The sequence below is a fragment of the Arachis stenosperma genome, chromosome 7, assembly GCF_014773155.1.
Source record: "Arachis stenosperma cultivar V10309 chromosome 7, arast.V10309.gnm1.PFL2, whole genome shotgun sequence".
Classification (NCBI taxonomy): Eukaryota; Viridiplantae; Streptophyta; class Magnoliopsida; order Fabales; family Fabaceae; genus Arachis; species Arachis stenosperma.
Window position 1 is genome coordinate 87,332,517 of NC_080383.1, and position 27,659 is coordinate 87,360,175.

At 30.8% G+C, this 27,659-nt stretch overlaps 2 protein-coding genes and 1 long non-coding RNA gene across 6 annotated transcripts; 1 reads left to right on the forward strand and 2 right to left on the reverse strand.

Annotated features, from left to right (window-relative positions):
- LOC130941714 (probable leucine-rich repeat receptor-like serine/threonine-protein kinase At3g14840) lies at positions 1-27,168 on the reverse strand. 3 transcript variants are annotated; one of them, XM_057870290.1, is made up of 24 exons: positions 26,989-27,168; positions 26,243-26,420; positions 25,082-25,153; positions 24,721-24,792; positions 23,875-23,946; positions 23,645-23,716; positions 23,440-23,511; positions 23,252-23,323; positions 23,085-23,156; positions 21,727-21,798; positions 21,406-21,477; positions 21,243-21,320; positions 20,902-20,976; positions 11,773-11,841; positions 11,390-11,425; positions 11,190-11,230; positions 4,282-4,673; positions 3,220-3,415; positions 2,979-3,116; positions 2,705-2,823; positions 2,357-2,567; positions 1,499-1,736; positions 1,157-1,307; positions 1-580 (listed from the first exon to the last, which is right to left on the reverse strand). In XM_057870290.1, the coding sequence occupies exons 1-23, from the start codon at positions 27,086-27,088 to the stop codon at positions 1,187-1,189; spliced, it is 2,640 nt and encodes an 879-aa protein (XP_057726273.1). In that variant the 5' UTR covers positions 27,089-27,168; the 3' UTR covers positions 1-580; positions 1,157-1,186. The 3 variants fall into 3 exon arrangements, 1 of the variants encoding a protein (XP_057726273.1); XR_009070694.1 differs by lacking the exon at positions 1,499-1,736; XR_009070695.1 differs by lacking the exons at positions 1,499-1,736; positions 2,357-2,567.
- Positions 212-550, reverse strand: LOC130940063 (probable leucine-rich repeat receptor-like serine/threonine-protein kinase At3g14840). Its single transcript, XM_057868111.1, has one exon. It carries the CDS (start codon positions 548-550, stop codon positions 212-214), a length of 339 nt encoding a protein of 112 aa, XP_057724094.1.
- LOC130941715 (uncharacterized) lies at positions 13,679-18,941 on the forward strand. Of its 2 annotated transcripts, none has more exons than XR_009070696.1 (6): positions 13,679-14,186; positions 14,746-14,810; positions 15,959-16,049; positions 16,953-17,057; positions 17,174-17,575; positions 18,436-18,941. It is a non-coding gene; the product is annotated as an uncharacterized LOC130941715 (long non-coding RNA). The 2 variants fall into 2 exon arrangements; XR_009070697.1 differs by having other exon boundaries at positions 15,979-16,049.
- Positions 27,169-27,659: the final 491 nt, after the last annotated feature.

Consider the following 27,659-nt stretch of genomic DNA (forward strand, 5'->3'; position numbering starts at 1 on the left):
ATAAATTTTGTTGTAATAACAATGTCTATTTTGAGTTCTATTCTTATAGTTGTTGTGTAAAATCTCACGGAACTAAAGAGATTGTCATACATGGAGAGGTTGAAACTAATAGCTTTTTATGTAGCAATTTACAAATTACAATTGGAAAAAGTAGTCATCAATCAATTGGGATTTTGGGATAGATGTATATATAGTTTATGTAACTTATATTCTAATTTCTACTCTCAAAGTAAGAAGAGTCTAGGTGAATTGCATACAAATCTTGTGCTGTAGAAGTAGATGAAGCAGTTAAAGGCATCTCCATTATTGTTGTGGTACTTTGGTCATCTTGGTTATAATACATTGTTAATGCTTCTAATTTCTTCTCATTTAATGACTCTGAAACTAGTTTTGGAACAATGGTTTTGCCTTCAAGCATGTTTACCACTGAAGACATAGTAGGCCTAAGTGTTGGAGACACATTAGTGCATAAGAAAGCAACATTGATCATCACCATCATCTCCTCTTTCTTCAAGTTTGAATCCAATAATCTTCTATCAACTATTTCCATTATATCACCTTTCTCTCTCAGCAAACGTGCCTAATATAGGAACTGATTAGTTTATTTCTAAATCAATAAACTAATTTTCCAAACTAAGCAAGCAAGAATATAAATATTTAGAAATTTTAATATATTAAAATTAAATAATGACAACTACACCAATTGTGTCTCTATTAAATTCTCGTTTTTCTTGTTTATCCTTTAAGTGTATCTTGCAAACAAGTATAAAAAAACACTTCTTTAAAAGTAGAATAAAATGTAGAATTCAAAAATTATTTTGTTTAGATATATAATTGTAAAATTTTATTAAAATATTGTATAGAAGAAATTTTTACAAAGAACACTAAAAAATGAGAGAAGAGGTTATCTATTAAAGCAAAATGAATAAATCACAATTGTTAGGTTTTATATGCATGATTATAATGCAAAATATATAACTATTGTATTTAACAGTTTTTAGTGTTAATTATCTATTTGTTACTACGAGATCTAAATTTATTCTTCCACACATTATTTTTGTAACAAACAAGATTATTCATACCAAATAGATCCATAATCTTATGAAAGCCACTAGGAATATTTGAGTATGTGATCATCAAGATGAAATAGACTTACCCAATCAAGTAAAACGAATGCCCCTTCATTTTATCGATTGGTTGTATTGTTTCTTCCGCTCACGATTTCTAATGCAACAATTCCAAAACTATATACGTCTGCTTTATCGGTTAACTGACCATGCATAGCATATTCTGGAGCCATATATCCACTATATAATAAATTGAAAAAGAATTATAAAATATACCAACTTTATAACTTGACAAATGTACATGCTAAATCTCATTTTCCTTAAAAGAATTGTTAAATAATTGAAGATGCATTAGTATATCCTTATTTCAGGCTACGGGTAAATGTTATTTACTAATTAACTTTGCACAAGAAAAAAGTCAAGAATCTCACAATGTTCCAGCTATTCGAGTGCTAATATGGGTATTATCCCCTTCATCAAGTTTAGCCAAACCAAAATCTGATATTTTAGGGTGGAGATCTTTGTCAAGTAAGATATTAGTTGCTTTGATATCCCTATGAACCACTTTCACTCTTGACTCTTCATGGAGGTATGCTAATCCTCGAGCAATACCAACACAAATTTTGTGTCTTGTTTGCCAATCCAACTTTATTTGGTTTTCTTCACGGCCTTTTGAAAACCATTAAAATTATATTAAATGATACCATATAATATAATTAAGAGTAACTAGTCAAATTAATCTTTAAAAAATTGTGTGTTCTCTAAAATGGTCCTTGAAAGATTTTTTTTAATCAAATTCGTCCTTCCAAAATTTTAAGTTGGTTATATTAGTCCTTTGGTCACTTCTATTGCTCGTGGTGTCAGAGTTTGCACAGCACGTACTTCACCGTCCTAATTGGGTGCTAACATGATAAGTTTATAAAATTAAATCAAATCAAACCCAAGTTGAAGAATTTCAATGCCTTAAAGTCCTCCCCAATTGGAGCTGATTTGATCTTATTGCATAAATTTATCATATTAACAGTCAATTAGGATTGTCAGGTGCATACTGTAGTCATTGTGGTGTCACTTAACGTGTCACATTGGCAAATTTTGACGCCGTTAGCAATGAAAGTTCCAGAAAGACTAATATAACTAATTTAAAATCTTTGAAGGACGAATTTAATTAAAAAATTCTTCAAATACCAATTTAAAAAATGAATGATCTTTTCAAGAATAAATTTGACTATTTACCCATATAATTAATCATTTACATAAGTAAGACTACTTTATTAAAAGAGAGAGATTACCAAATAAAGCATGAGCAAGGCTATTATTTTGCATGTATTCATATACCAAAAATAACTGATCTCCCTCGACACAACATCCATAGAGTTTAACCAGACATGAATGTTGTAAAGCAGAAATCATGCCTATTTCATTTAAGAACTCTCGATTCCCTTGTTTTGATTTTGAAGAAAGTTGCTTGACTGCAATTTTTGTACCATTAGGTAACTCACCCTGTATTTTCGAAGAATATAATAGGATGTAGTTTTTAGAATATAATAATGTTGCTAAAGGATTTTCAAAACCGGATAGAATGTGAAAATATAAATAAACAATACAAAATTTTTAATATTTATATATTGTAAAAATACCTTATACACAGAACCAAATCCTCCTTCTCCAATCTTGTTGACGATATCAAAATTATTTGTTGCTGTTTTTATTTGTCGTATAGAAAACATACCGGTTTGCAGCTCTAAATTATTTAATTCTGTAAATTGAAACAAACAAAAATAGTAAATAAACCGTTGCCAACTACAAAAAATGTTATAATGCGTGACTTTTTAGACAATTATTTATTTTGTGAAAAAAATAAATAAAAGATTATTTACAAAGAAAGTAATTATTCCTTTTTCTAATAATTACCTTTTGTAAAAGAATTTTTCTTTCCTAAACCGCCTTTCCACCAAAATATGGCAAATATCAAGACAATAATAATTGCCATGGCAACAACAATTCCAACGACAACAGCTGCTGATATTCTACTTCCATGATCTGGGGAAGCTTAAAAATTGGCATGCATAATTATCTGACTTTTAAGAATTTTAATAAAAAAACTATATTATAATATCAAGATTATTATAATACTTCTGATCAAGAAACATACCACGGTAGATAGATATGGCTGATATAAGAGGTCCATAAATTGACTTTTTTGGGATAGCAGTTGTTCCTTTGCCAGCCCAGTAAAGGCGAATCTCTAAAGTACCATTAATCACACTTGCATTAAATGATTTTATAACTTTCTTACCAAGGCCTCCTGCTTCTTCTGCAATGTTAAAGTTCTTTTGCACTAGATTTCCCTACAACATTTCAATTTCAATCTCATTGTCAAATCATCCTCATTAATATATATATATATATAAAGAAAGAGAAAAGTAGATTTTAGTATATCTATGATTATAGTAGTTATAGTAATTATGTAAGTGTTTTTAAAATTAAAATCACATTTTTTCACATTTTAGTAACACTTTTTTATCAACATTTTAAAAAGTGTTGCTAAATAATAAAAAATATTATTTTAATTTTAACAACACTTTCTCAAATACTACCGTCACCACAATATAGACTTACTAAAATGACCTATATATATAATTCAAAAAACTAACTATTTTTCTATCAAAAAACTAGCTATAAAAAAAGTTATAATGTGTGACTTTAGACAATTATTTATTTTGAGAAAAAATATTAAAAAATTATTTACAAACAAATTAATTAACTCGTATTAGAATGAGTATGTTAACATGCTACAAAGATCACAGAAAATAGCGCAGTATTAGAATGAGTGTTTTAACACAATGATATACTCTTCTTTAGCAACGGTTGATACAAAACTGCCACTAAATTCTAATCCTAAATACGGTTTAACAGAAGTTATCAAAAGTTGCTCCGCTAAAAACTCGCCGCTATTCACCGAAGTTAGTGTAGTGTATTTAAACCTCTCGTTTGTATATGAAGACATGTTGTACAGATGATGTGTTATATGACTTTTTTATTATGCGATTTACATAGTCAAATATTTTATGTATAGTAAAAATAAAGATCAATAAAATTATCCAATTAAATATAAAAATTATTTATGACATTTTAAGTAATATATTTAAACTTTTTGAAGACACGATTCATAACATAATATGGTAGTATGTAGATCCTGATGTTGGAAATGTACCTGAATGTAGATATCAAATATGCGCCTTCCAAGGCTCTTATATGTTTCATCAATAAACACGATCTCAGCAAAATGTAGATCCACATTGTAGTTTCCATTTCCAAGGCAAAATCCATAATAAGTCAAAGAAATAGGAGATGCGCGTGCATTGGTGTATAGCTCAATATCATTATTGTTTTTTATAGAGAGCTTATTAGACACAATAGAAGGAATGTAGCTCGAAGTAATAATTGTACTTTCCAAGAAATTACCGGTACTACTGAACGCCCAATTTGTATTTTCATTGTGATAGAACTTAGCTGCTCCTCCTTCATCTGAGTCATCATCATACGTCTTTCCATTTTCTGTTGTTACCTTTCCTCCACCACAATTTATATGGAAAGAGTGTGACACTGCCACCACAACAAGAAAAAATTATAAGAGCCATATCAATTAGCAAAATCAATTAAATCAATTAGATCCATGTATATATAACATTTTAGAATTGCATCATGAAAGGTACTTGTTACTAAAACAAAAATTATTTTTAGTGGCAACAACATATAACCACTATATATCTTATTTAACTTATATCTTTACAACAATTATATATTTGTCGTTTTACATTTGTCATAACGGTAATTATATACTTTTTGCGGCTATTAAAAAGGTCATTACTAGCAATTATATAACTGCCATTAAAATCTTTTAGCAAGAAAACATAATATTTAATGTCCAATTGGAGATAAATATATCAGTGACTATTTTTATTGACACTAAAATCAAAATAAATAACCACTAAAAATAATTTTTCTAGTAGCATCTATGCTAAGCTAAAGAGAATAGAGGTGAGGCTTTAATAATGAACATAATCAGGTAAGAGAAATGAGAGAAATATGTAACTTTAAGAGAGAACTAATATTTGTTCTACTTTTTTATTGTTTTAAAGTATACACTTTCATTTTTTATTAGAAAAGAGTGTATAGTTATTGTTTTTATTAGAGAGATAATCATTCATATTACCTTTTTTTGTTATGATGATCGTATCGGAGCTTTATATTCAAAAAATGTAGAGTTCGATTTTTGGTGAAGTTCAAAAGTGAAAAAAATAGCATAAGATTAAAAAGAGAAAAAGACTTATGCAAAAAATTCAAACAAACCCAAAATAGACTATTACTTAAGGGGGAGTATTAGAGATATAACCATTCATATTATCTTTTCTAATCCGCTTAAGCTTTTGGGAGGAGTGATATAGTCGCAGTTTTTTTTTTTCTTTTCGTTATATTCACTTTTATAGAGTAAATGGCAAAAGTATACATGAAAAATTTTTGCGTGGACAAAAGTGCACACCAATTTTCATAAATATAAAAGTACATGTGAAAGACTAGTTTTGTAGGACAAAAGTAGATCCTAGATCTTACAAACTCACAAATGAAAATGAAATATATACACAAAAGTATTTAAAAAATGGTGCAAATGATATATGACATATTAAAAAAGGTTACCATCGATGTATCAAATTTTGGAATGATTAGAATTCGACACTACTGAAAGGTACCAGACAATGAAGAAGTTGAGGGAAGAAAAAAGATAGAGGATGAAGAACAATTGAGATGAAGAGAGAGAAAGAGAGCTTGAGAGAATTGAGAGTTGTGAAAACTGTTATTGAGAGTTGTGAAAATGATTAGTTTGTTTCCAGCAGATCCCTCACAAGGTATTTATAGTAAGTTAGAGTGCTAACTATCATAACTAACTCTTAACTAACTTCTCTAACTAATCACTCTTAACAATATTCTAGAACTTACTATATTCTACTATCATGCACCCTGCCTTCTACCTCTTCCTTATTTGCCATCATTGCTATCATGCACCTTGCTTTCTACCTCTTCCTTATCTTCCATCATACAATCGTCACTACCTAGAGATTCTGCCACTTCAGTGACCCAAGGCCTTAAGCCAACAAGATTTACATTTGTAATTTCAAGAGTTGATCGAAAATGAAGAAAAGTTGTTAAAGGTAGTGCTTTTGTTAAAGCATCAGCCATTGGAACATAGCTTGGAACATGATTGACCTTAACTACACCTTTCATCACATAGTCTCTTACAAAGTGTAAATTAATTTCAAAATGCTTGGACTTTGAGTGAAGTATTGGATTAGCAGCCAATAACACAACACTCAAATTGTCACAGTAAATCATTGGAGGTTCAGAAACAACATGCTTGAGCTTACATAGGAGATTTTTCACCCAAATGAAATCAGCTACAAGGTCTGCCATGGCTTGATAATCAGCCTCAGTGCTAGACCTGGCCACTACACTCTACTTCTTAAATGACCATGAAACCAGATTCTTGCCCAAGAATACACAGAAACCACCAGTAGACTTTCTATGATCAGGGTCTCTACCCGAGTCACTATATGGTGTAAGAGCAAGTATGCTATTCTTGTGTAAGTGTAAGCTATAGCTCAAAGTACCACTAATATACCTCAAAATTCGTTTGACTAGCTGCCAGTAAGTATCTAAAAGAGATTGCATAAATTGAGAGGCTTTGTTCACACAATAAGAGATCTCAAGCCTTGTAATGGTCAAGTATTGATGGCTGCCAACAATAGACATATAAAGATTTGGATCTTCAAAATCACTACCTCTAAGAGCTAAGAATTTTATTGAAGAAGGCAAAGGAATTTTACAAGAACTACATCCTTTTATGCCAACCTTGATCAATATATCAGTAGCATACTTCTCCTGACTCAACAACAACCCTCCATTTGCATCCTTTATTACTTGAATGCCTAAAAAGTGGTGCAAATCACCCATGTCCTTCAAAGAGAACCTGACATTGAGCTGTTTAGTAACCTCAACCATCACTCTTTCTGAGCTCCTAGTGATGATGATATCATCAACATATACAAGCACAAATAATACTAAGCCTTTGCAAAATCTACTGAAAATAGGGACATTAGATGTTGTAGAAGAGAAACCCAAGTGCCTCAGAGCTGTGGATAGCTTGTTGTACCAGGCCCGAAGAGTCTACTTCAGGCCATGCAACACTTTTGTTAGTTTACAAACCAGATTTGAGTCTCCAACTAAATAGCCTTGAGGCTACTTCATATACACATCCTCACTAAGATCACCATACAAAAATGCATTATTAACATCTAATTACTTAATGCACCAAGAATTTGCTAATGCTATAGACAAGATAATGTGAATAGAAGTTGACTTCACCATGGGACTATAGGTCTCATTGAAATCAAAGCCAGACCTTTGAGAAAAATCCTGAGCCACCAACCATGCTTCATACTTCTAAAGAGTCCCATCAGAGTTATACTTGGCATGAAACATCTATTTACTTCCAATAGCATCTTTCCCTGGTGGTAATGGCACTAGCTTCCAAGTGTGGTTCCTTTGTAAGGCATTAAATTGTGCATCCATTGTTGCCTTCCACTGGGATTGCAACAAAGCTTCCTTAACAATTCGAATCTCAAGCATTGCATTGAGGAACCTAGGTTTTAAAATACCAGCTTCACTCCTGGTAATCATCAAATGAGTGTTGGTCTACTGTGGTGTAGAATCAGAGAAGGGCAAGACAATTTCAAAGTTTGAAATTGGAACAATGATAGGTGTAGCTGATGGCGCCAAAGGGATGAGGGCTGGAGATGAATTGGTGATAGCAAGGGAGTATGTTGGATTAAAATCATGAGATAGGGATGGCTGAGATGAAAAATCAGTAGTTGAGTTTGTAAGAGGTGGAGTATGATATAAAAGGTGGTTTAAGGGAACCGACTGTAATTGATTTGGAGCAGGTTGTGAGGGATGTGAGGTTGGATTTGGAGTAGTAAAAATTAATACAAAAATTGTTGGTACAGAAAGAGATAGTTTTGGAATTATTAGTATGATGGGAGTTGAAGTGAGATGAGTCATAGACATGTGTTGATTCTTGTTCAAGAAGTCACCATTCTTGAAAGGAACATGTGTTTCATTAAACATTATATTCCTAGTGAAGATGATTTTCCCTTCTTGTGTTAAGCACTTATACCCTTGTGAGTAGTGCCATAGCCAAGGAACACACAAGGAGCAGATCGAAAGTTCAATTTGTGCCTACTGTAAGGGCTCAAATGTAAAAAGCACAAGTACCCAAATACTCTTAGGCTCTCATAGGAAGGTTTCTTCCCAAACTATGCATCATATCTATCCTCCAAACCTTGCATCATTTTCAAATCGTGCCTCAGTTCCTTTCGATCTTGAGCCAGAGCCATATGAAAATTGATCATTAAACCTGCCTCCTTTATAAACTCCACAAAAACTTCCTCTCATATTGTAATTATGTGAATTTTGAGCAGTATTAGCTAAGATAGGTGGCTCTGACCTTCGAAACCTCTCTGACATACTTTCATGCGCAAGGAGCAATGCCTCTAACTCTCCAATATACTTGTGGATCTGGAAACTACAGAAGTGATTAACGAAGCATACTCTCCTGTTAAGCCATGAAAAATTGCATTAATATGATCTATTTTTCTCATTGGTTCTCCTGCTGATGTTAACGCACCTATTATTTCCTTCAATGCTAAGACATATTCGTTTACTGAACCTCCAATTTGAATGTTACTTGTTAAATTTCTTGGAGAAAAGCAGAATATATGAAGATAATATTATATGAAGTTGTTGTATTGAAATTGTTGCTACATGATACAAGAGTCATGCTATTTATAAAGATATTTTCAACTAACCTCATAAATATCCATCTATTAACTACTAGCCATTACTAACTTAACTCCCAACTACTAACAACTCTAATAATATTGTAATATGCTCCCGCAAACTGGTGAATGGAAGATGTCAATAATCACCAGCTTGGATGAGTTTTGATGAGATGGTCGAGGAAGAGGCATGTACCGCAGAGGAAGAGGCGTGTGGCGCAAGACGCAGAGAAAGAAGAAAGACGTGTGTGGCAGGTCGACAATTCTAGTCATGACGAAAAGGAGAAACAAGGCTACTGCTTTGGCTCTGTGTTTGAGAGTGAGACAACCAGGAAGGAGCAGGAAGAAGAAAAAGAGAGAAGAAAGGAGACAGGACGCCGTGACGACCGGCAGTGGATTGAACAGATAGATAAAGAGAGGAAGAAAAGGTACAGACATGAGGTGGTTCTTAACCGAAGAAGAAGGAGAAAGGGAAAAAGAATAAGAGAAGAGAAAAGAAGAAAAGAAAAAGAAGAAAAGGTGACGGTGACAACAAACTTTGAGAGGCATGTGAACGCGTGTTTCAGCTCTCAATAACCATAATTTTGGGTAATATAGGGAAAGAGGGAATGAAATAACCAAGACAACACCAGGTTATTGCAATGCTCCAATATTGAAAACAGAGGATTATCAGTTTAGAGGAGAAGGAATAGAGCCAGTGAGAAGAAAGTCGTATTTATTTTTGGAGATGATGGCCATAGAAAAAGATCGACACCAAGAGTGGTAGTTACTGCCAGTAAGGACAAGAGTGACAAGGACAGATGTGGGATTGATCACTAGGATGAATATAGAAAGGGCTAGTGGGATATTGTGCTATGTTAGAAGATGATTCTGTCATTACAGAGGAAGAAGACAATGGGACTTATTATTTAAATGTGAAGAAGATACGTGGTGATTTTTCACCGAAAAACTAATGGCTTATCCTCTTCAAGGAGGATACCATAGCTCTGATACCATGCTAAATTTCTTGAAGAAAAGCAGAATATATGAAGATAATATTATATGAAGTTGATGTATTGAAATTGTTGTTACATGATACAAAAGTCATGCTACTTATAAAGATATTTTCAACTAACCTCATAAATATCCATCTACTAACTACTAGCCATTACTAACTTAACTCCCAACTACTAACAACTCTAATAATATTTTAATACTACTCAATTTACTCATTAGCTGTATAATTTTAGCTCTAATCTAAGATGCAAAGTGATCTTCTATGTGTATACACACCTTACCACCCTCGTGGTGAACAATTTTATCATTGAAGCCAACAACCACGACTTGAGCAAAGTAGTACATCAAAACTATCTGGTATACCTTCTCCTGTTATGTGACTCAAGAGATGATGACCTTTGATTGTTGACTCTGTTTGATCCTTCTATTAAAAGAAATTGTCCTCATCGAGGTTCATAGAGATTGGAGAAGAAATGAAATTAGGTGTTGAGCTCATTTGAGCTTCAGAAACTATGAATGGTATGTTTGTTGCCATGATTGATCAGAACTTAGTGCTCTGATACCATGAAGGGTACTAGACAGTGAAAAAGTTAAAGAAAGAAAAAGGTAGAAGATGAAGAATAATCGAAATGAAGAGAGAGAGCTTGAACGAATTGAGAGTTATAAAAACTGTTATTGAGAGTTGTAAAAATGATTAGTTCGTTTCTGCAGATTCCTTACACGGTATTTACAGTAATTAAATTAGAGTGCTAATTGCCATAACTAGCTTCTCTAACTAATTACTCTTAACAATATTCTAGAACTTACTACATTCTGCTATCAACTGCCTTTGATGTGTTCTGGACAAAGAACACAAATACTATGGTATAGTGTTGTTGTTTGTTAAATTTAACAAGAAACATTACACTACTCTAAGTTCAATAAAAAATAAATTAAATAAATAAAAGTGTATTTATTATTAAAATAAAGTTTATAATTTTTAGTAAATGTACAATTTTATTGTCTAATAATTTCATAGAACCCATTTAGCAGAAAACTACAGTTTTGTTAATTTACTATAGATATTATGGATTAAACGACACTTTTATTTACAAAATGCTTTTCAAAGTTTTGATATAGGGTGTTATAGCTAGGAATAAGTTGTAACAGCAAAGTAGTGGTTCCAAGTTTCCTTTTGTAACCATATATTCAAGGGATATAAGAAAGAGCAGTTGTTTATTAATAATAACCTTACTTTTAGAACACACAGTGCTTTCCAAACATGAAACCTTTCCACTGTAAAAATTATGGAAGTGACAAAGTAAGTTAACATAATAACCGGCTCATATATATCATAATAAAAACAGTATAAAATATATATATATATTGAAAAAATGAAAAGGCTATATGTACATCTATGATTAATAGTGTTGCATTATAGAATACCAAACTTACGTGTCATTGCGTGTCAAGGAGCTAGCAAATAAGTTCCTAGATATATAAAAGAAGGTTAATATCTGCTCACAAACATACATACATTATTTATACATACATAAGTAGGTATTAATAATTTGCTATCAAAATTACTATCTAATTTTAAATAAGCGTCACTTTTAAAATTCTAAATTATTTTAAACAAGTATTTATGTAAAAAAGAAAATTATTGAGATTAAATTTTTTAATATAATGACTTTACTAAATGAAAGAAAAATTAATAATAATAATAATAATAATAATAATATTTTAGTCTACTATATGTACAATTATTATTAATAAGTACTTATTTGGAATAAAAATAATGACACAATAAATAATGCAATGACTGCTCGATCTCTTACGTATTTTCAGCTTGACATCCTTGATTATTTTGGCTCCCACTAATGCTGAAGTTATTGTAGGAAATGTCTCTATACAAATAATAAAATTTGTGTCAAAATATTATAACGGTAAAGTTGGCAAGAAGCCAATAATTTAAAATTATTTTATTTAATTTAATATTTATAATTTTATATAGGTAATATTTATAATTATATATTTATTTTGAGTTTAAGAAATAATAATTTTATTTTTGATGATGACAAATATTATTTGATTAGTTTAAATATATTATTCGTTGAGTGTTCTTTTTATACATGTCTATAGTAATAATTGAACGGCTCAATAAAAAAAACGAAAGCCAATAAGTTCTTTTTATGGACAACAAGTATTTTTTCTGCATCACTCCAGCACTAGCATTTTTGGTAAGGAATCACTGATATAAAGACGCTTAAAATATTTTTTTTAAATATATTTTTTAATAATTAAAATTTAACCTATATAATTGATCAAACTGTATTATTTTTGTCAAAATTAGACGAAATAAATCAGTTTGACTGAAAAATCGATAAACCAAATCTTGAACCAATTTAAATTAATATTTTTTATAAAAATAATTGTAATACCTCTATTATGAAAAATGACTTAAAATATTTCTATTATATATTTTAAAAACTCTAAATTCTAATCTTTTTCTTCTCTCTATGCCATCATTGAATTAGACTTTAGGATTTTTAAAATTAATATATATAATAAGAATATTTTAGTCATTTTTTTATAATAAGAGTATTATAGTCATTTTCTATAAAAAAATTATTAATTTAGATCGATTCAAGATTTGATTTATCGATTTTTCAGTCAAATCAGTTTGTTTGGTCTAATTTTGACAAAAATAATATAGTTTAATTGATTATATAGGTTAAATTTTAATTATTAAAAAGCGTCTTTAAAAAAAGACGTTTTAAATATCTTTATTACCACTACAACATTTTGGGTCTATGGCCACGGTTTTTTTGGTCACGGTGAAAAACCGTGACCATAGACCCTCTATGGTCACGGTTTTTTAAGGTGACCAAAAAAAAAAAGCTATGGTCACGGTTTTTTTGGAAAGGGTGACCATAGAGTATCTATGGTCACGGTTTTTTAAAAAAGGGTGGCCTAAAAGGGTCTATGGTCACGGTTTTGGGGGGTGACCTAAAGGGGTCTATGGTCACGGTTTTTTACAGTGACAAAAAAGGGTCTATGGTCACGGTTTTCACATTAAGGGTGACCATAGGGTACCTATGGTCACGGTTTTGAGGAGTGACCTAAAGTGGTCTATGGTCACGGTTTTGGGAGGTGACCTAAAAGGGTCTATGGTCACGGTTTTAGGGGTGACCTAAAAGGGTCTATGGCCACGGTTTTTTACAGTGACCAAAAAGGGTCTATGGTCACGGTTTTTCAAAAAAGGGTGACCTAAAGGGGTCTATGGTCACGGTTTTTGGGGGTGACCTAAGTGGTCTGTGGTCACGGTTTTGATGGGTGGCATAAAAGGGTCTATGGTCACGGTTTTAGAAGTGGTCTATGGTCACGGTTTTTTACAGTGACAAAAAAGGGTCTATGGTCACGGTTTTTCGAAAGGGTGACCTAAAAGGGTCTGTGGTCACGGTTTTGAAAAGTGACCTAAAAATATCTATGGTCACGGTTTTTGGAGATGACCATAGATATTCTATGGTCACGGTTATTAGGGGTGGCCTAAGGTGGTCTATAATCACGGTTTATTTTTTTTAATTCATTTTTTATTATTTTAAGTATCCCTCCAAAAATGCCGTCGTTTTCCTCCCCCCCCCCCCAATCCAATTCCCTTCCCTCCCAACAAAATTCCCATTCCCTCCTAATTAGTAACTTAGGAAAAAAAAACCCTATCATCACTTCGTCACAGCCCCCCCCCCCAATTCTCACCGTTTTCCTTCGAGCCAGCCCCCACCTTCGTCGAGCTCCTCCCAACCCTCTCCATCGTACGCCGTTTCCCTTTCTCCCAGCCCCTACCATTGTTGTTCACCTTCCTCCCAACCCCTACTTCATCACAGCCCCCATGATCGAAGAAGGCAGAAACCCTAGTGTCGCTGAGCTCCTCTAGCGCGTCTCACCGCGAGGAAGAAGAGTAGGCGTCGCGCTCCTCCACTATCCAGCCACCGTGGAACTTCGAGGAGAGAGAGAGAGGGGTCAATAGCTAAGCTCGCGTCCGTCACCGCCTCCACTGCCGTCACCGCCGCCGTTGAAGCTCTGCTGCGGCTGCTGCTGCCGTCTGAGCCGCCGCCAGGGGAAGCCGCTGCCGCCATTACCACGGGTGGAGTCCGCCGTTGAGCTGTGCCCCGTTCAGTTTCACCGTGAGTTTCCTGTCACAAGAGCAAGCCTGATTATGTGAGCAAGTCTTATTCGAAGCAAAATCCTCTGGGTAACATTCAATCTTCTACTTTAGGTTGAAGTATCTTCTAAGTATAGATTGGATAAAATAAAATAGTTTTTTATCTGAAAGGGAATGAAGTGTAAGTTTATAGATTAAAAGGAAAAAAAAAGAAGTAGAGTTTCCATTATTCTAATTTTGCAATATATTACAAGAACTATATATGTAATTATATAACTTCTTAAGTAAAATTATATTGTTATTCTTCTCTTTGGATTCAATCTGATTATCAGTAACACTCAACCTAAAATACAGTACTTAGCATATGTAAGTAGGGATATACATGCTATACACCGTTAAGATTAATCAAAAAACAGAACTTAATTTTAGTTAACTCAAAATTTAGTTTAAACTCCATGTTAGTGTTAGTTGATTAGGTTGCTGTTTGATTAGGTTAGCTTAGTTGAATTAGGTGGTTAGGTAGTCAATTGATTTTGTAGTGGATTTAAGTTTGAACTCTGATATTTATTCTATCTAAAATTGGTTTTCCTGTGCTGGTAATGACTTGCGCTGTTCTAATTTAATTTTCTGCTGCTGCATCATTGATTAGGTTTATATGATTTCTGAACACTGCTTGTTGTGATAGTTACCAAGAAAGATTGAGTACACCAGAAGGTATTAATCTCTCGTTGAATGATTATTATTTGATATCCATTATTTGTAATAATAGTAGGCAAAGAAAGCATTATTATTATTATGTGATCCTCTAAACTTGCATGAGAATATATATACATCGTGTTACTAATCAGTACCTCATGCTCGCTAGTTGAGCTTTTTCTTCTTTCTTTTCTTTTTCTTTTATTGACCAATTTTTTTTCCATTTTTTTTTCAGATTATACCTTAGATTTTTTATATTATAATTTTATACCTTATTCTTGATTGGTGGAAGTTTGCCTCCACTAATACCCTTTTTAATTAGTAACTGGTTATTGCCGTAAGTTTGTTTAAGGATTTAAAATAAAATAAAAAATAAAAGTTTTCTAAAATGTAAAAAGGTAGTATCCAGTAAATGATTTTGATCTCCTATCTTGTTAGCACTTACGTCCATTTTCATCTTAATTACTTCTTCTATCTTTTCTTATTTAATGTCTTTGCTTGCTCACTCTCTCAATGCCAGATCACTTCATTGTTAGATTAACTAGTAGCATTGTATTTTTAATACTTAAGCTGCTTGTGACTTGCGTTTTTCTTTTTCAATATTGCACCACTTTTCTAATTAAACTAACTAACATCTCAATTGAAATCTTTCATTTATTCTTGTAAAATTTCTCTCTCTAAGTAGAAAATAACTTATCCTCCTTCGAAAATGAATGATTCCATTTTTTCTGTGTACTTTGCTTATATTTTACTTAATCAAAATCATTTGTGATGACTTGAAAACATAACGGAATATATACTCTTATGGCTTGTGGTTGTAGAAAATAACTTATCCTCCTTCGAAAATGAATGATTTTGTCAATGTCTCACTGTGAGTGCTATTGCTGCTGTATGTTGGCTGTTTAAAAGTAGATATTTTGGTATTTGCTTTAAGGTTTGATTTTATTTGTGCAGTAGTGATAACTTATTGCGGTCTTTTCATGCTCTGTCTTTTCTATGCCTAGAACAACCGATGGGTATGCAACAGTGACAAATAAATGAGTTTAAAAAAAAAAGAAGCTACAACTTTTACCCCTTCTAAAAACAGCAGTAACTATAGTATTTATTTATTCTACAGTGAAGATGAAAAGAATTGTGATTCCATGTTTTTAATGTTTTGTCTCAAGAGTAACATCATTCAGTATAGATGTAGAGAGCAAAAGGGTGACAGTGATGGGCTACATTTCTCCATTGGAAGTCTTTGACAGCATTTCAAAGGTGAAAAGAGCAGAATTCTGGAATTGTTAAATGTTAATTAGCACTGTGGACAAGCACATAGCAAAAATTACTCTTTTAATTAATCTGCATTGGTTCTAATTGTGATACCTTCATAGTCAATTTGATGATATTGAATGTCACATGTCATATATATTATTTAGTTGGCTGATTACTTTTAACCATATAATAAGTCATCGTGATTGACTTATGCAGATAAAATTTGGAAATTCAATGTTCTTGTAGCCACAAAATTAAAAGAAACATGATACCACAAAATTTGGCACATTTTTTGTTTCTTCAAAGTACTGGGCAGGAAGGTTTGAAGAAGATATTGGTAGCTGCACATCACAAGATTTTTACTGAGATGTACTTGATCCTTAGAGTGGCATAGTAATGCTTTAATAAAGCAGAGCACCTAATGGAAACACATATCTTTATATATTGGTTGTTGTTTGATTAGGTTAGCTTAGTTGAATTAGGTGGTTAGGTAGTCAATTGATTTTGTAGTGGATTTAGGATTGAACTCTGATGTTTATTCTATCTGAAATTGATTTTCCTGTGCTGGTAATGACTTGTCCTGTTCTAATTTAGTTTCATGCTGCTGGTTTATTGATCTGTCCTGTGCCAAATTAGTTTGCTTGGTGCTGTTGATTAGGTTTAAACTGTTATTGATCCTATGTTGCTGTTTTATTGATTTACTTTTGTGCTAAACTGGTTTATATAATGCTGCTGCATAGTATTAATGCTGCCTTGTTCTTGTGTTGGCTGCTGCTACTTAATTTGTACCTTGAAGCAATGACTTTGCCCAAAGTTGAAATCTCAGTTCAGAAATAATAATGTCATATTATTGTAATTATAGTTAGTATTGATTTACTTAGTCACATGTTGGTGGTTTCTTTGTAGCGTGCAAAGAAGGAGGACAATGAAGATCCATCACAATCTGAGATGTTTGTTGTAACTCGTACGAGCAAAAAAGGAGAGACTGATTCGGGAACACAAGAGACAATTGTTAGTTTTCTGGTCTCTTAGAAAAGTACACCAAACAAGAAATGTGTTAGCTATTTTTATTTATTCTAAAGTTGTTGGGTGCATGCATTTATTTTGATCCTATTTGTGTGTAATAGGAACATCTTCAAAATTTGAAAGAAGCAGGATACAATGATGATGACGCAGTTCAAACAGTTTTCGGAAAAGAGAGACATGGAAGAGTTCGTTTCTATGGTCGATCAGTCACAAAATCCTCTCTTAAAAAGGAGAAGGAAATCCGACAAATGCAGCAACAACATAATGAAGTGGTTTCAACTATGGAGAAAAATTAAAATAACTTAACTTCCAAGTTGGATGGTTTAACAAACTTGATTAAAACGTTGTTGCAACAAGTCAATCCTGGTATGAGTGCAGAACAAGTGCAAGTAATGATAGAAGCTGCCCAACAATCTCCGCCTGACGCGAGTAGTGCACCAAATGATGCGCGGCGAAGCATTCCTCCTTCATTTGGATCGAACCATGTATCAAAGGATATCGAAGTAAGTACTGTTCAAAACTTCTAGTTAAATTAATAGTATGCTTTTGGTAAATGATATATCATGAATTTGAGTTAAAGTTAAGGTTTTAGAATTGTTAATCTTTTATAATTATGCATGGATATTGGCTGTATATATGTTGCTTGTCACATGGTATTTTTTTTTTTTGAGAACTTAATTGTCGTAGTGATTGCTAATTGCAAGAATAATGAGATTGAGTTTAAAAAGTTGAGTGGAATTAGTTTCTTCTGTTAAAAATTTCCTTTGATTAAACTCCATGTTAGTATTACTTGATTAGGTTGTTGTTTGATTAGGTTAGCTTAGTTGAATTAGGTGGTTAGGTAGTCAATTGATTTTGTAGTGGATTTAGGTTTGAACTCTGATATTTATTCTATCTGAAATTGGTTTTTCTGTGCTGGTAATAACTTGCCCTGTTCTAATTTAGTTTTCTGCTGCTGCTTCATTGATATGTCCTGTGCTAAATTAGTTTGCTTGGCGCTGTTGATTAGGTTTAAACTGTTATTGATCCTATGTTGCTGTTTCATTATTTTATTTTTGTGCTAAACTGGTTTATATGATGCTGCTGCATAGTATTATTGCTGCCTTATTCTTGTGTTGGCTGCTGTTGGAATGAACAAATTCTGAATTATTTGTGCAGTAGTGATAACTTTGATGAATTTCTGAGTCTAAGCTATCACTACTGCTGCATTCTTACAATAGTTGCTGTTTGAAGTGAATGATGGTTTCGAATAATTCTTGAGTGTTACTGTGGATGAATGTTTTCCTTCTTTTGCTGCATATGTATTGCATCATCAAAACCATTTTTGCAAGATATTTAACATGTTTATTTCTTTTACGTGCAGGAAGACATGATGTGATGAAGAAAATATGTTCCATACAAATATCACATGGGATGGGTCTTACAATGACCTTAATTAGTTATGCAAATGTAATATTTTAATGTGTTATGTACTTTTTGAGGTAGTACATGTAATTGAAAAAATTTCACTTTATTTGGATTTGTGTTGTTTAGACTAAAGATTAAATATATCTATCTTATAATGAAACTTTTATGATTTAGATTTCTTTAATTTCTTATTTCTAGATTTATTTTGTGATTATTATCATTTTGGGATGTGATTATAATTTAAAAAAATTGAATCTCATAAACAACAATAGGCTATAGTCACCGTTTTAAAAAACCGTGACCATAGATAGGGCTATGGTCATGTTTTTTAGGGGTGACCATAGAGGCTATGGCCACGGTGAAAAATCGTGACCATAGATAGGGCAAAGAGGCTATGGCCACGGTGAAAAACTGTGACCATAGATAGGGTTATGGTCACGGTTTTAAGGAGGGGGTGACCATAGAGTCTATGGCCACGGTGAAAAACCGTGACTATAGATAGGCTATGGTCACGGTTTTAAGGAGGGAGTGACCATAGAGGCTATGGCCACGGTGAAAAACCGTGACTATATGTAGGGCTATGGTCACGGTTTTAGGTGGGGTGACCATAGAGGCTATAGCCACGGTGAAAAACCGTGATCATAGATAGGCTATGGTCACGGTTTTAAGTGGGGTGACCATAGAGTCTATGGCCATAGTGAAAACGGTGACCATAGGTTGGGCTATGGTCACGGTTTTAAGGAGGGGTGACTATAGAGACTATGGCCACGGTGAAAACCGTGATCATAGCGGCTATGGTCACGGTTTTAAGGAGGGGTGACCATAGATAAGGCTATGGTCACGGTTTTTAACCTATGGTTTTTTTTACCGTGACCATAGATTAACCTATGGTCACAGTAAAAAAAGTGGCCTAAAGTGTCAGATTTTGAAAATTGAAACTGTGACCATAAAAACGGTGACCATAGATCAAAAAACCGTGACCATAGACCTATGGCCACGAGAGAATAGGCCACGGTAAAAAACCGTGACCACAGATATATGGCCACCCTTTTTACTAGCTATGGTAATGGTTTTTTACCGTGACCATAGGCCTTTTTTTTTTGTAGTGTACGTGAGTGGCTCCCTTTCTGGTATAGTATACAAAAGCAAGAAGAAAAAGTGGTTCTTTTTTACTCTTGGTATCAAAACATTTTCATCAAGTGCGAAGGAGGCAAAAAAAAATATCAAAATTTGGAGGAAAAATAAAAATCAATGCTACTGATTTGGTTGGTGCAAAGATAATATACTATCAACAAAAAGATAGAAAAGCAAACACAAGAGTAACAAGGACAACTCGTACACATCTACGTTCTTCTGCTATTACAACTTTGTTCTTCTGCGTTTTTGCACCTTCATTATTCCTGTTGTAACACTTTGATTTTTGGAGAAAAAAACAACTATAATTCTATCTTTGGTGTTCAAAATTTGTTACTAAGTAAAGCTTCAATTTTTTAAGAAATACATTTATACAAAAGGATATTCTGTCAAGCTTTGAAAACAAAGAATGAGAGCACAAATTTAATTTTTCTTTCATTATTTACATTGAATATCATGCTTTTTTTTAGTTTATCTTTTTTGGTTTTAAAAAAAAAAGGTTAATATCACTCATTATCAACGGTAGTCTAAAAGTGTCATTATGTCAACGGGAGACGTTTAAATCTATGACGTTTTTTTAACTGTTGCAAAAAAATTTAGTGGCGGTAAAAACTGTCGCCTAACATTTAAAAAAATCGTCGCAAAAATACTGTTTTGTTATAATGTATGTGAGAAAATTGTAAAAATCTTTGAGAATAAAGGCAAAGAGAAATAATTGTAGAGTAAAAGCCATTGATTATGTCAAATCATTTTGATGTAATTTTTGTTTTGTATCATAAGTTTTGAGAGATTTTCATTTTTAAGTTGAAAATGCACTTAGTAAAAAAATCTAAGTTAGGTTAACTTACTGATGACAAGTTTAGTTAGAAGATTGTGTATTTTCTTAATAGAATTAAAAAAAACATAAAAATTTGGTGAAATAATAATAAAAATTTTATTATTATTGTAATAAAAATTAGATGTAAACCATGTTACATAAATGACCTAATCAAAATACATGATAGTGCAATAAGCTTTTTTTTTCTATCTTTTATATATATCGTAATTATGAAACAAAAATAAATAATCTCTTACATAATTGATTTAATAGATACTGCAATAACTTTACTTCAAACTAGCTATTTTGGTGTTACCCTAAATTTAAACTCCATTCTCTATATCATTAAAAATCTTCACTTATAATAATAATAATAATAATAATAATAATAATAATAATAATAATAATAATAATAACAACTTTGACTTCAAAACATTTTTTTGTATAATTAGCTTATGAAAGAGAACTTACAAGTAGTGCTTCTTATTAGCATTATTTATCCATTCCTTAGGTACATCTCCCGTGAGAAAGTTTCCAGTTAAATACCTGCATTCGGGTTTGGGGGAGTCAAGAAACTAATCTATATTTTTGAAGGAGCACAAAATTTAACAAGTTTTATTTTCGAACCAAAATATTTTATTTTATTTTTATTTTTATTTAAGTACATGAATAATTTTTATATTGCAATATTTTTATAATTTTATTTTTTGACAGTGCCAACTACCAAATAGGGTGTATTTCAATAAGTCATCAACGGATATAAGCACCAAGTAAATAACTATGGGAAAAAAAAGTATGGTAAAATTTGTTACATGTATGCCACTATTCGTCTGATAAGGTTCTCATACTGAGGGGGAATTGGTCCAGTTAATTTGTTGAAGCTGAGGTCTCTGGGAAAACAAAAATGTATATATGGATTGGTAAGCGCAAGAATATTAAAACATTATAAGACAAAAAATATTAAAATGTAATTACAAGGTTTGTAAGCTTGTCATCTTCCCAAGATATGTAGGTAGGGTTCCATTAATATTGCAACTCCTCAAAATCCTGCCAAACAAAAGACACATACAGCACCAATACACGGGATAATTTTTTTTAAAAAGTTATTATTATAAAAAAATAATTTAATTATCTGACTTATTAAATTAAAATTTACTAAACAATAAAAAAGATTTTTAATTTTTTTCTTTTTTATTTTTCATTGTTTCATGAAAATAAAAATATGTATATTCAATTTTACGTATTATTTACTTTTAAATTTTAATCATTTATGAGAGATTAAAAAAATCAACTCACAGATTTTTCATTGACATATTTCTAAGTCGAGGAAAAGGTGAACTTTCAGCTCCATTCAGATCACTTATTCTCCTGCATAAAATCATTAATAGAATCATAACTAAATCAATAAACACGATCATACTATATTATTAAGGAGTAGTAATAAATGATAAAAGGGTAATGTACTAATGTTTCTTAGGGAGGTAGTTAGTCAGTTTTTTTTATTGTCCACGATACACAGATAAAGAACTAATTCGTCACGAATCTGAACTTTATTTAAAAATTTACTATTAGTCAATAGATTACTACATGCATAACGTGGGATTCGAACCTTCACATTTATTTAAGTGGACGAGTGGGTTGTACTTAATTAGATACACTAGGTTTGTTATTTCAGTTACGACTTTCTCTCTCTGTTTTCTCCCTGCTCTATGCTCCTCTGTGTGTGCTTATATAAACTACAGAGTGGGCTATTCTCTTATAACTCGGTGTTTCTTTCTCTTTTTACCTGGCTCGCTTTAAAGCTTTCATATATAAACAGTTTTTGAAAAACACTAAAACAATATAAAATTAAAGATAAAACATTATTTCAATTTTTATTAATATTTGAATTAAATCCTAATTATGTTTCTAACTGAAGATAGTGAACAAAGAAAGCTGAGAAGGGAATACATTTTTTTTAATCTTTGATTAAGTTCACACTCTTGAGTGAACGTGTGAATTGAATGAATGAATCATCAACATAGTTACATTACTTCTATATAACAGACTTTAGTGATAGGTGACATAATTAAATGCTCAACTTCTAACTAACTTTAGCTCAGTGTCTAGCTCCTTCTAACAATCTAACTACTTCCTAATTATTTACATTTTGTCACTAATATTTCGAATCTTTTATTTTTGTTTTAAACATTTTATTTAGAGTAATACTAGATAACTAATTCTTTTCAACCAACATCTATCAATTTTTTTATCTAAATTTTTTTTATTATAAATCCTAAATTATAAATTTAAACACTAAAGTTAGATTCTATATTTTTTCATTATATCGTATTTTTGTCTTATGATCAAAATTATTTTTTTTTTATAAATATTATTTTTTCCCTCTTATTATCTATTTTTATCAATTTCATTTTCAAATTATTACAACCACTAGTTTATTTTTAAAAAGATGATAACTACTACAATTATAATTGTTGTTACCTATAAAAAGATGATAATGAAAAAAAGAATATTTTTAAAATAAATATTTTAATAAAATACTAAACTAGAACAAAATAAAATATTTAAATATTAAAAATAAAATTAAAATTTTATTCAAATATTGGATAATAAAATAATAATTTACACGATAATAACGTATGGTATATACTTACAAGTCATTTAAATATCCCAAAACTGCAAGCCCAGAAGGAATTGGCCCACTTACTCCACTCCCTTGAATTACTCTAACAAAATAAATAAGCAATCGAGACAAATTCAGATAAATTTTTAATTATCAATCAATAGAAGAAATAAAAAAAAATTAATAAAGAGTTCACACAATTGCTGCAGATTTGTCCAACTTTGAATAAAATCAGGTATCTTTCCAGAAAATTGATTGTCGCTAAGTTGACTGCATGCACATAGGATAAGGACACATGAAACAAATAAAAACATAAATTAATTGAGAAACAAAAACAACAATTTTTTCCCGTGAATTTGATAAAACTATATATATATGAAGCTTACACAATCTGCAATGAAGTGAGCTTGGCAAGTGTTGCAGGAAGCTCTCCGGTAAAATTGTTTGAGCTAATTTGCCTGTATATTTAGTAATTATAAAAACAGAAATTATTATTATTATGAAACAAAATTAGTAAATTCCAAAACTAACACATCCATGTGGAAGATAATATAAGATAAAAGAAAGTAATTAATAATTAAAAGGCCTTACAGTCTTTGAAGTTGTGAGAGATTCCCAAGCTCAGGAGGAAGGTTTCCAGACATTTGATTAAACTCAACAACACTATATCCATTTCAAGTTACGTTATTGATAATTAATTTATCAACATACATTTAGTTTTAAAGTTATATTTAAGTACATTAATTTTAAATATATTATTTTATTTAATATTGAAAACGTAAATTGTTTGCCAGCTATAGTGTGGAAGAGCAGAGACTCACAGAACTTGGAGACCAGAAATGTTTGCTATCTCTTTCGGTATTGAACCTGTTATTCGATTTCCCCCTAAGGATCTGTCATAGAAGATTAACGTCGACATTAGATTTTTGTTATTTGTATCAGTGATCTTGAAATTAAATTAAAAAAACTTAATGCTCGCTCCAAATTAAATTTCCTTGTCATATATCACGATCAAATTCGGTTTATTTGATCCAGTCGGTCGAATAAAAAACTCATAGTCACTAAATTGAATTAGGTCATTAACTCATTATTTGAGCCGAATAAATAATTAATTAGATTAAATTTGGTTAAATTCAATAAAACCGATCAAACGTGCTAAAATCGGATGAATCAATTTTGTGAAATTCAGTTAAGCTAGACTAAGTTATTATTTGTTATTATGAGACACCAAAAAAAAATTTGTTATTATGATGTTTTTTTATTAAATATAGCACATAAATAAATTAAATTATATTTATAAATTTTAAAAAATAATCTTTTATTAATTATAATATCTTTTTTATTTTTTATAAATATTTAAAGAGTATAATAAATATAAACTAATTAATGAATTATTAAAATTTAAAAATAATTGTTAATTTAATATTAAATAAAACTTAACAAAATATATTTATTATGAAAAGAAAAAATAAAATTAATTTTATATGATTATTTAATTATAACTTGATCAGTAAATTTAGTTTGTGCCTACCGATCAAATCAATAATTTGATAATTTTGTAATATAACCTATTCGATTTGATAATTATTATGCAAAAATATTAGTGATCGCATATATATATATATATAGTATAAAAGAGAAATAATTAATAAAATAAAATAATATACATGAAGGTAAGATTGGTCATTCGGCCCCATTCTTTTGGAATAGTTCCATTCAGGAGGTTGTATGTAAGATCGCTGTAACAAAAACAGAGGAAGAGTGTTTGTCATGCACGCAACATATATATTAAAGTTTAGGAAATATTTTAAGTGCACCGAGGAGTACTGGTGTACCAATTATTTTAACTATTGATTTTAATTAATATATATTATATATATTTTTTATAATTCAGATTAACAGTTAAAACAACTGGTATATTGGTATTTTCAATGTACTTAAAATGTTTTCTAAAGTTTAAGATATGAGAAAAAAACAATCCAGAAATGATTGGGTATTGAATTTTGTAAAGTTAAGAGAGACACATACATTTGTTGAAGGTAAGGCAACCTCACAAGTTCCGCTGGGAGTTGACCTGGGAGACTTTCTCGTTTCACACATCTGCTTGGTTCATTTAATTATTAACCGTGAAAATGATGTTCAAAAAGAGTACTTTCAGGGACCAACTTTTTTTTTTTTTATCTTTTAGCCAACACTAATCATTTTTTTTTTTCACACTAAAGTGTTACCGCAAGTATTATTTTTTTTCCAAAAAGTTATTTCATGAACTTGGTTACTTATTTCACTTGTTATTATAGCCATTTGTGATCATTTTCTGTTGTTTATGTTAAGTTAATATATTATTTTCTACTATTATCTTAACGGACTCTAATTTTGTCAAACTAAAAAGACAATGCTAATGTGCCAAACATTTTAGTAAAATAGCAGAGTTGGCTAGTATTAATTCAAAGCTAAGGGTAAAGTACTGTCCTTAGGTTGCACATAATTCTATTTTAATTTTTAAGTTTAAAATATTTTATTTAAATTTAAAAAAGTTTTATTTAGTTTTAATATAGTCTTATCGTGAGGTTAAAGTTAAATAATTAACGGCATGTTCTGCATAGTACAACAAGATCGATAATATAAAAAACAAGTACAAGCCCAGTGATACAAAATCAACAATGGATATATCAATAAATTTATTTATCAATCTCCTTACAATTTAAATGAAATATTTTCTATAAAACTAAGAAAAATGATAAATAAATATATTGATGCATCTATTGTTGATTTTGTACTTCTGGACTTTGTACTTGTTCTTTAGATTATTGGCCTTATTCTTGTACTGCTGTCACGCACGTAAGATATTTCGTTAATCTAAATGAAACATTTTAAGATTTAAATAGGACACTTCAAATCTTAAAAACCAAAACAGGACTACGTCCGAAACGTAATTCAAAAGTAAAATCAAAATAAATTTATTTATATTATGTAAAAAAAAGCCAAATATAATTATTTAAACAAATTTATTTATATTATGTGAAATACATAATTATTTACATAATTTTTATCCAATAAGCTAAACCTTTGCAATAAGTAATTTCTTAAATTTAAAATTTTCTTTGTTCTTTGAGTATTTTTGTTCAAAAAGAGTAATCAATTAGGGATAAGAAGGATGGAGTGAGAGATATATATGTAGAGAAGTCCTACAAGCTAGTGACATGGCAGAGAGTGGAATCGGCATAGGAGCAATTGCATATAACAGCAGTAGTTTGATTACTCTTCAACATCATGCACGAACTCATATTTTGTAGTTGTTCACTACTATTGCATCCAGAAAACAAATTCTCCCTCCCAAGTGTCTTAGCTATGTCTTTCAGAGCTTCCACTATATACATTCATATGATATATATGATGCAGTACAACAAAACAAGTAATTAACATAGAATGTAATTTATTAAAAATATTAAGAATAAACATTGAAATTGATCCCAAAAATTTTAAAACTTAATATTAATATATAAATTGTGCATAGTTAAAATATATCCTTTAATTATACAAAATCTTAATATCTACATTTTTAACTTGTTGTGTGAAAAACTATATATATAAAAAGATTGAGATCTTTACATATAATACGTTAAAAAAGAATCACGATTGAGAGATGGATATATAAAATCATGATATCAAAACTCAAATGACATAGTCTCTCTATACTCAATTAAGAGGTTGCGAGTTCGAGTTTTCTATCTTTAGTAAAAAAAAAAAAAAAACAGTAGCTAATTTTAGAATTTAGTGTTTATAATTTAGAGTCTAAAATTAATACAAATGTATGATTTGAGTTTTGAGATATAAAATTTAAGGTGGGTAAAATAATTTAAAAGAATTAATTAATATTAACCGAAAAAAAGCTGCTTCTTTAATATTACTTGGCGAGAATTTATGGGCTTAATTACCTTCATCTTGTGACAAAGCCTGTCCAAAAGCCGAAGAGTAAAAGCAAAAGGCAGATAAGAGTAATAGGAAGAAAGAAATGTATGGTGGAGCTTTCTTCATGTTTGCTTGCTGATTTAGTTTGATCGATGATGATTGAATTGAAAGCAATTGATTTTAATAAGATGTGAAAATATAGTTTGCCACAGCAAGCGCAGAGAAGAGGAGACAAAGATATTTATACTAGTAGCGTCGGTGAGGAAATGATGGAGGAAAATTAAAGAGAACATATACAACGCACCAAGGACCATTTTTTTTTCTTTTTCTTTTTCTTTTTACCTTTCAATTGGTGACTTTTTTTGCTTTTAATTATTTACAGATGTTTTTTCATTCAATTCAATAGTTATTCACTTATTCTTACGCATCTAATTATGCCTAGTCAGATATAAGTTGAAAATTACGTATTAATTCATGAAAAAGTTACTTATATATAGAATTATTCATATCCTAATTCAAAACACAAATCCAAATTCAAAACACAAATCCAAACTCATTAAATATGAAAGGCCATCCAAAATTTTCTTTTCTCATTTTTTAAAAGGTCGGACACAAAAAAAATCTAATTTCACCTATCTAAATAAGTAATAATCTCTGCGAATATTTTTTATTATCTCTATCTTTACTCAAAAATAGA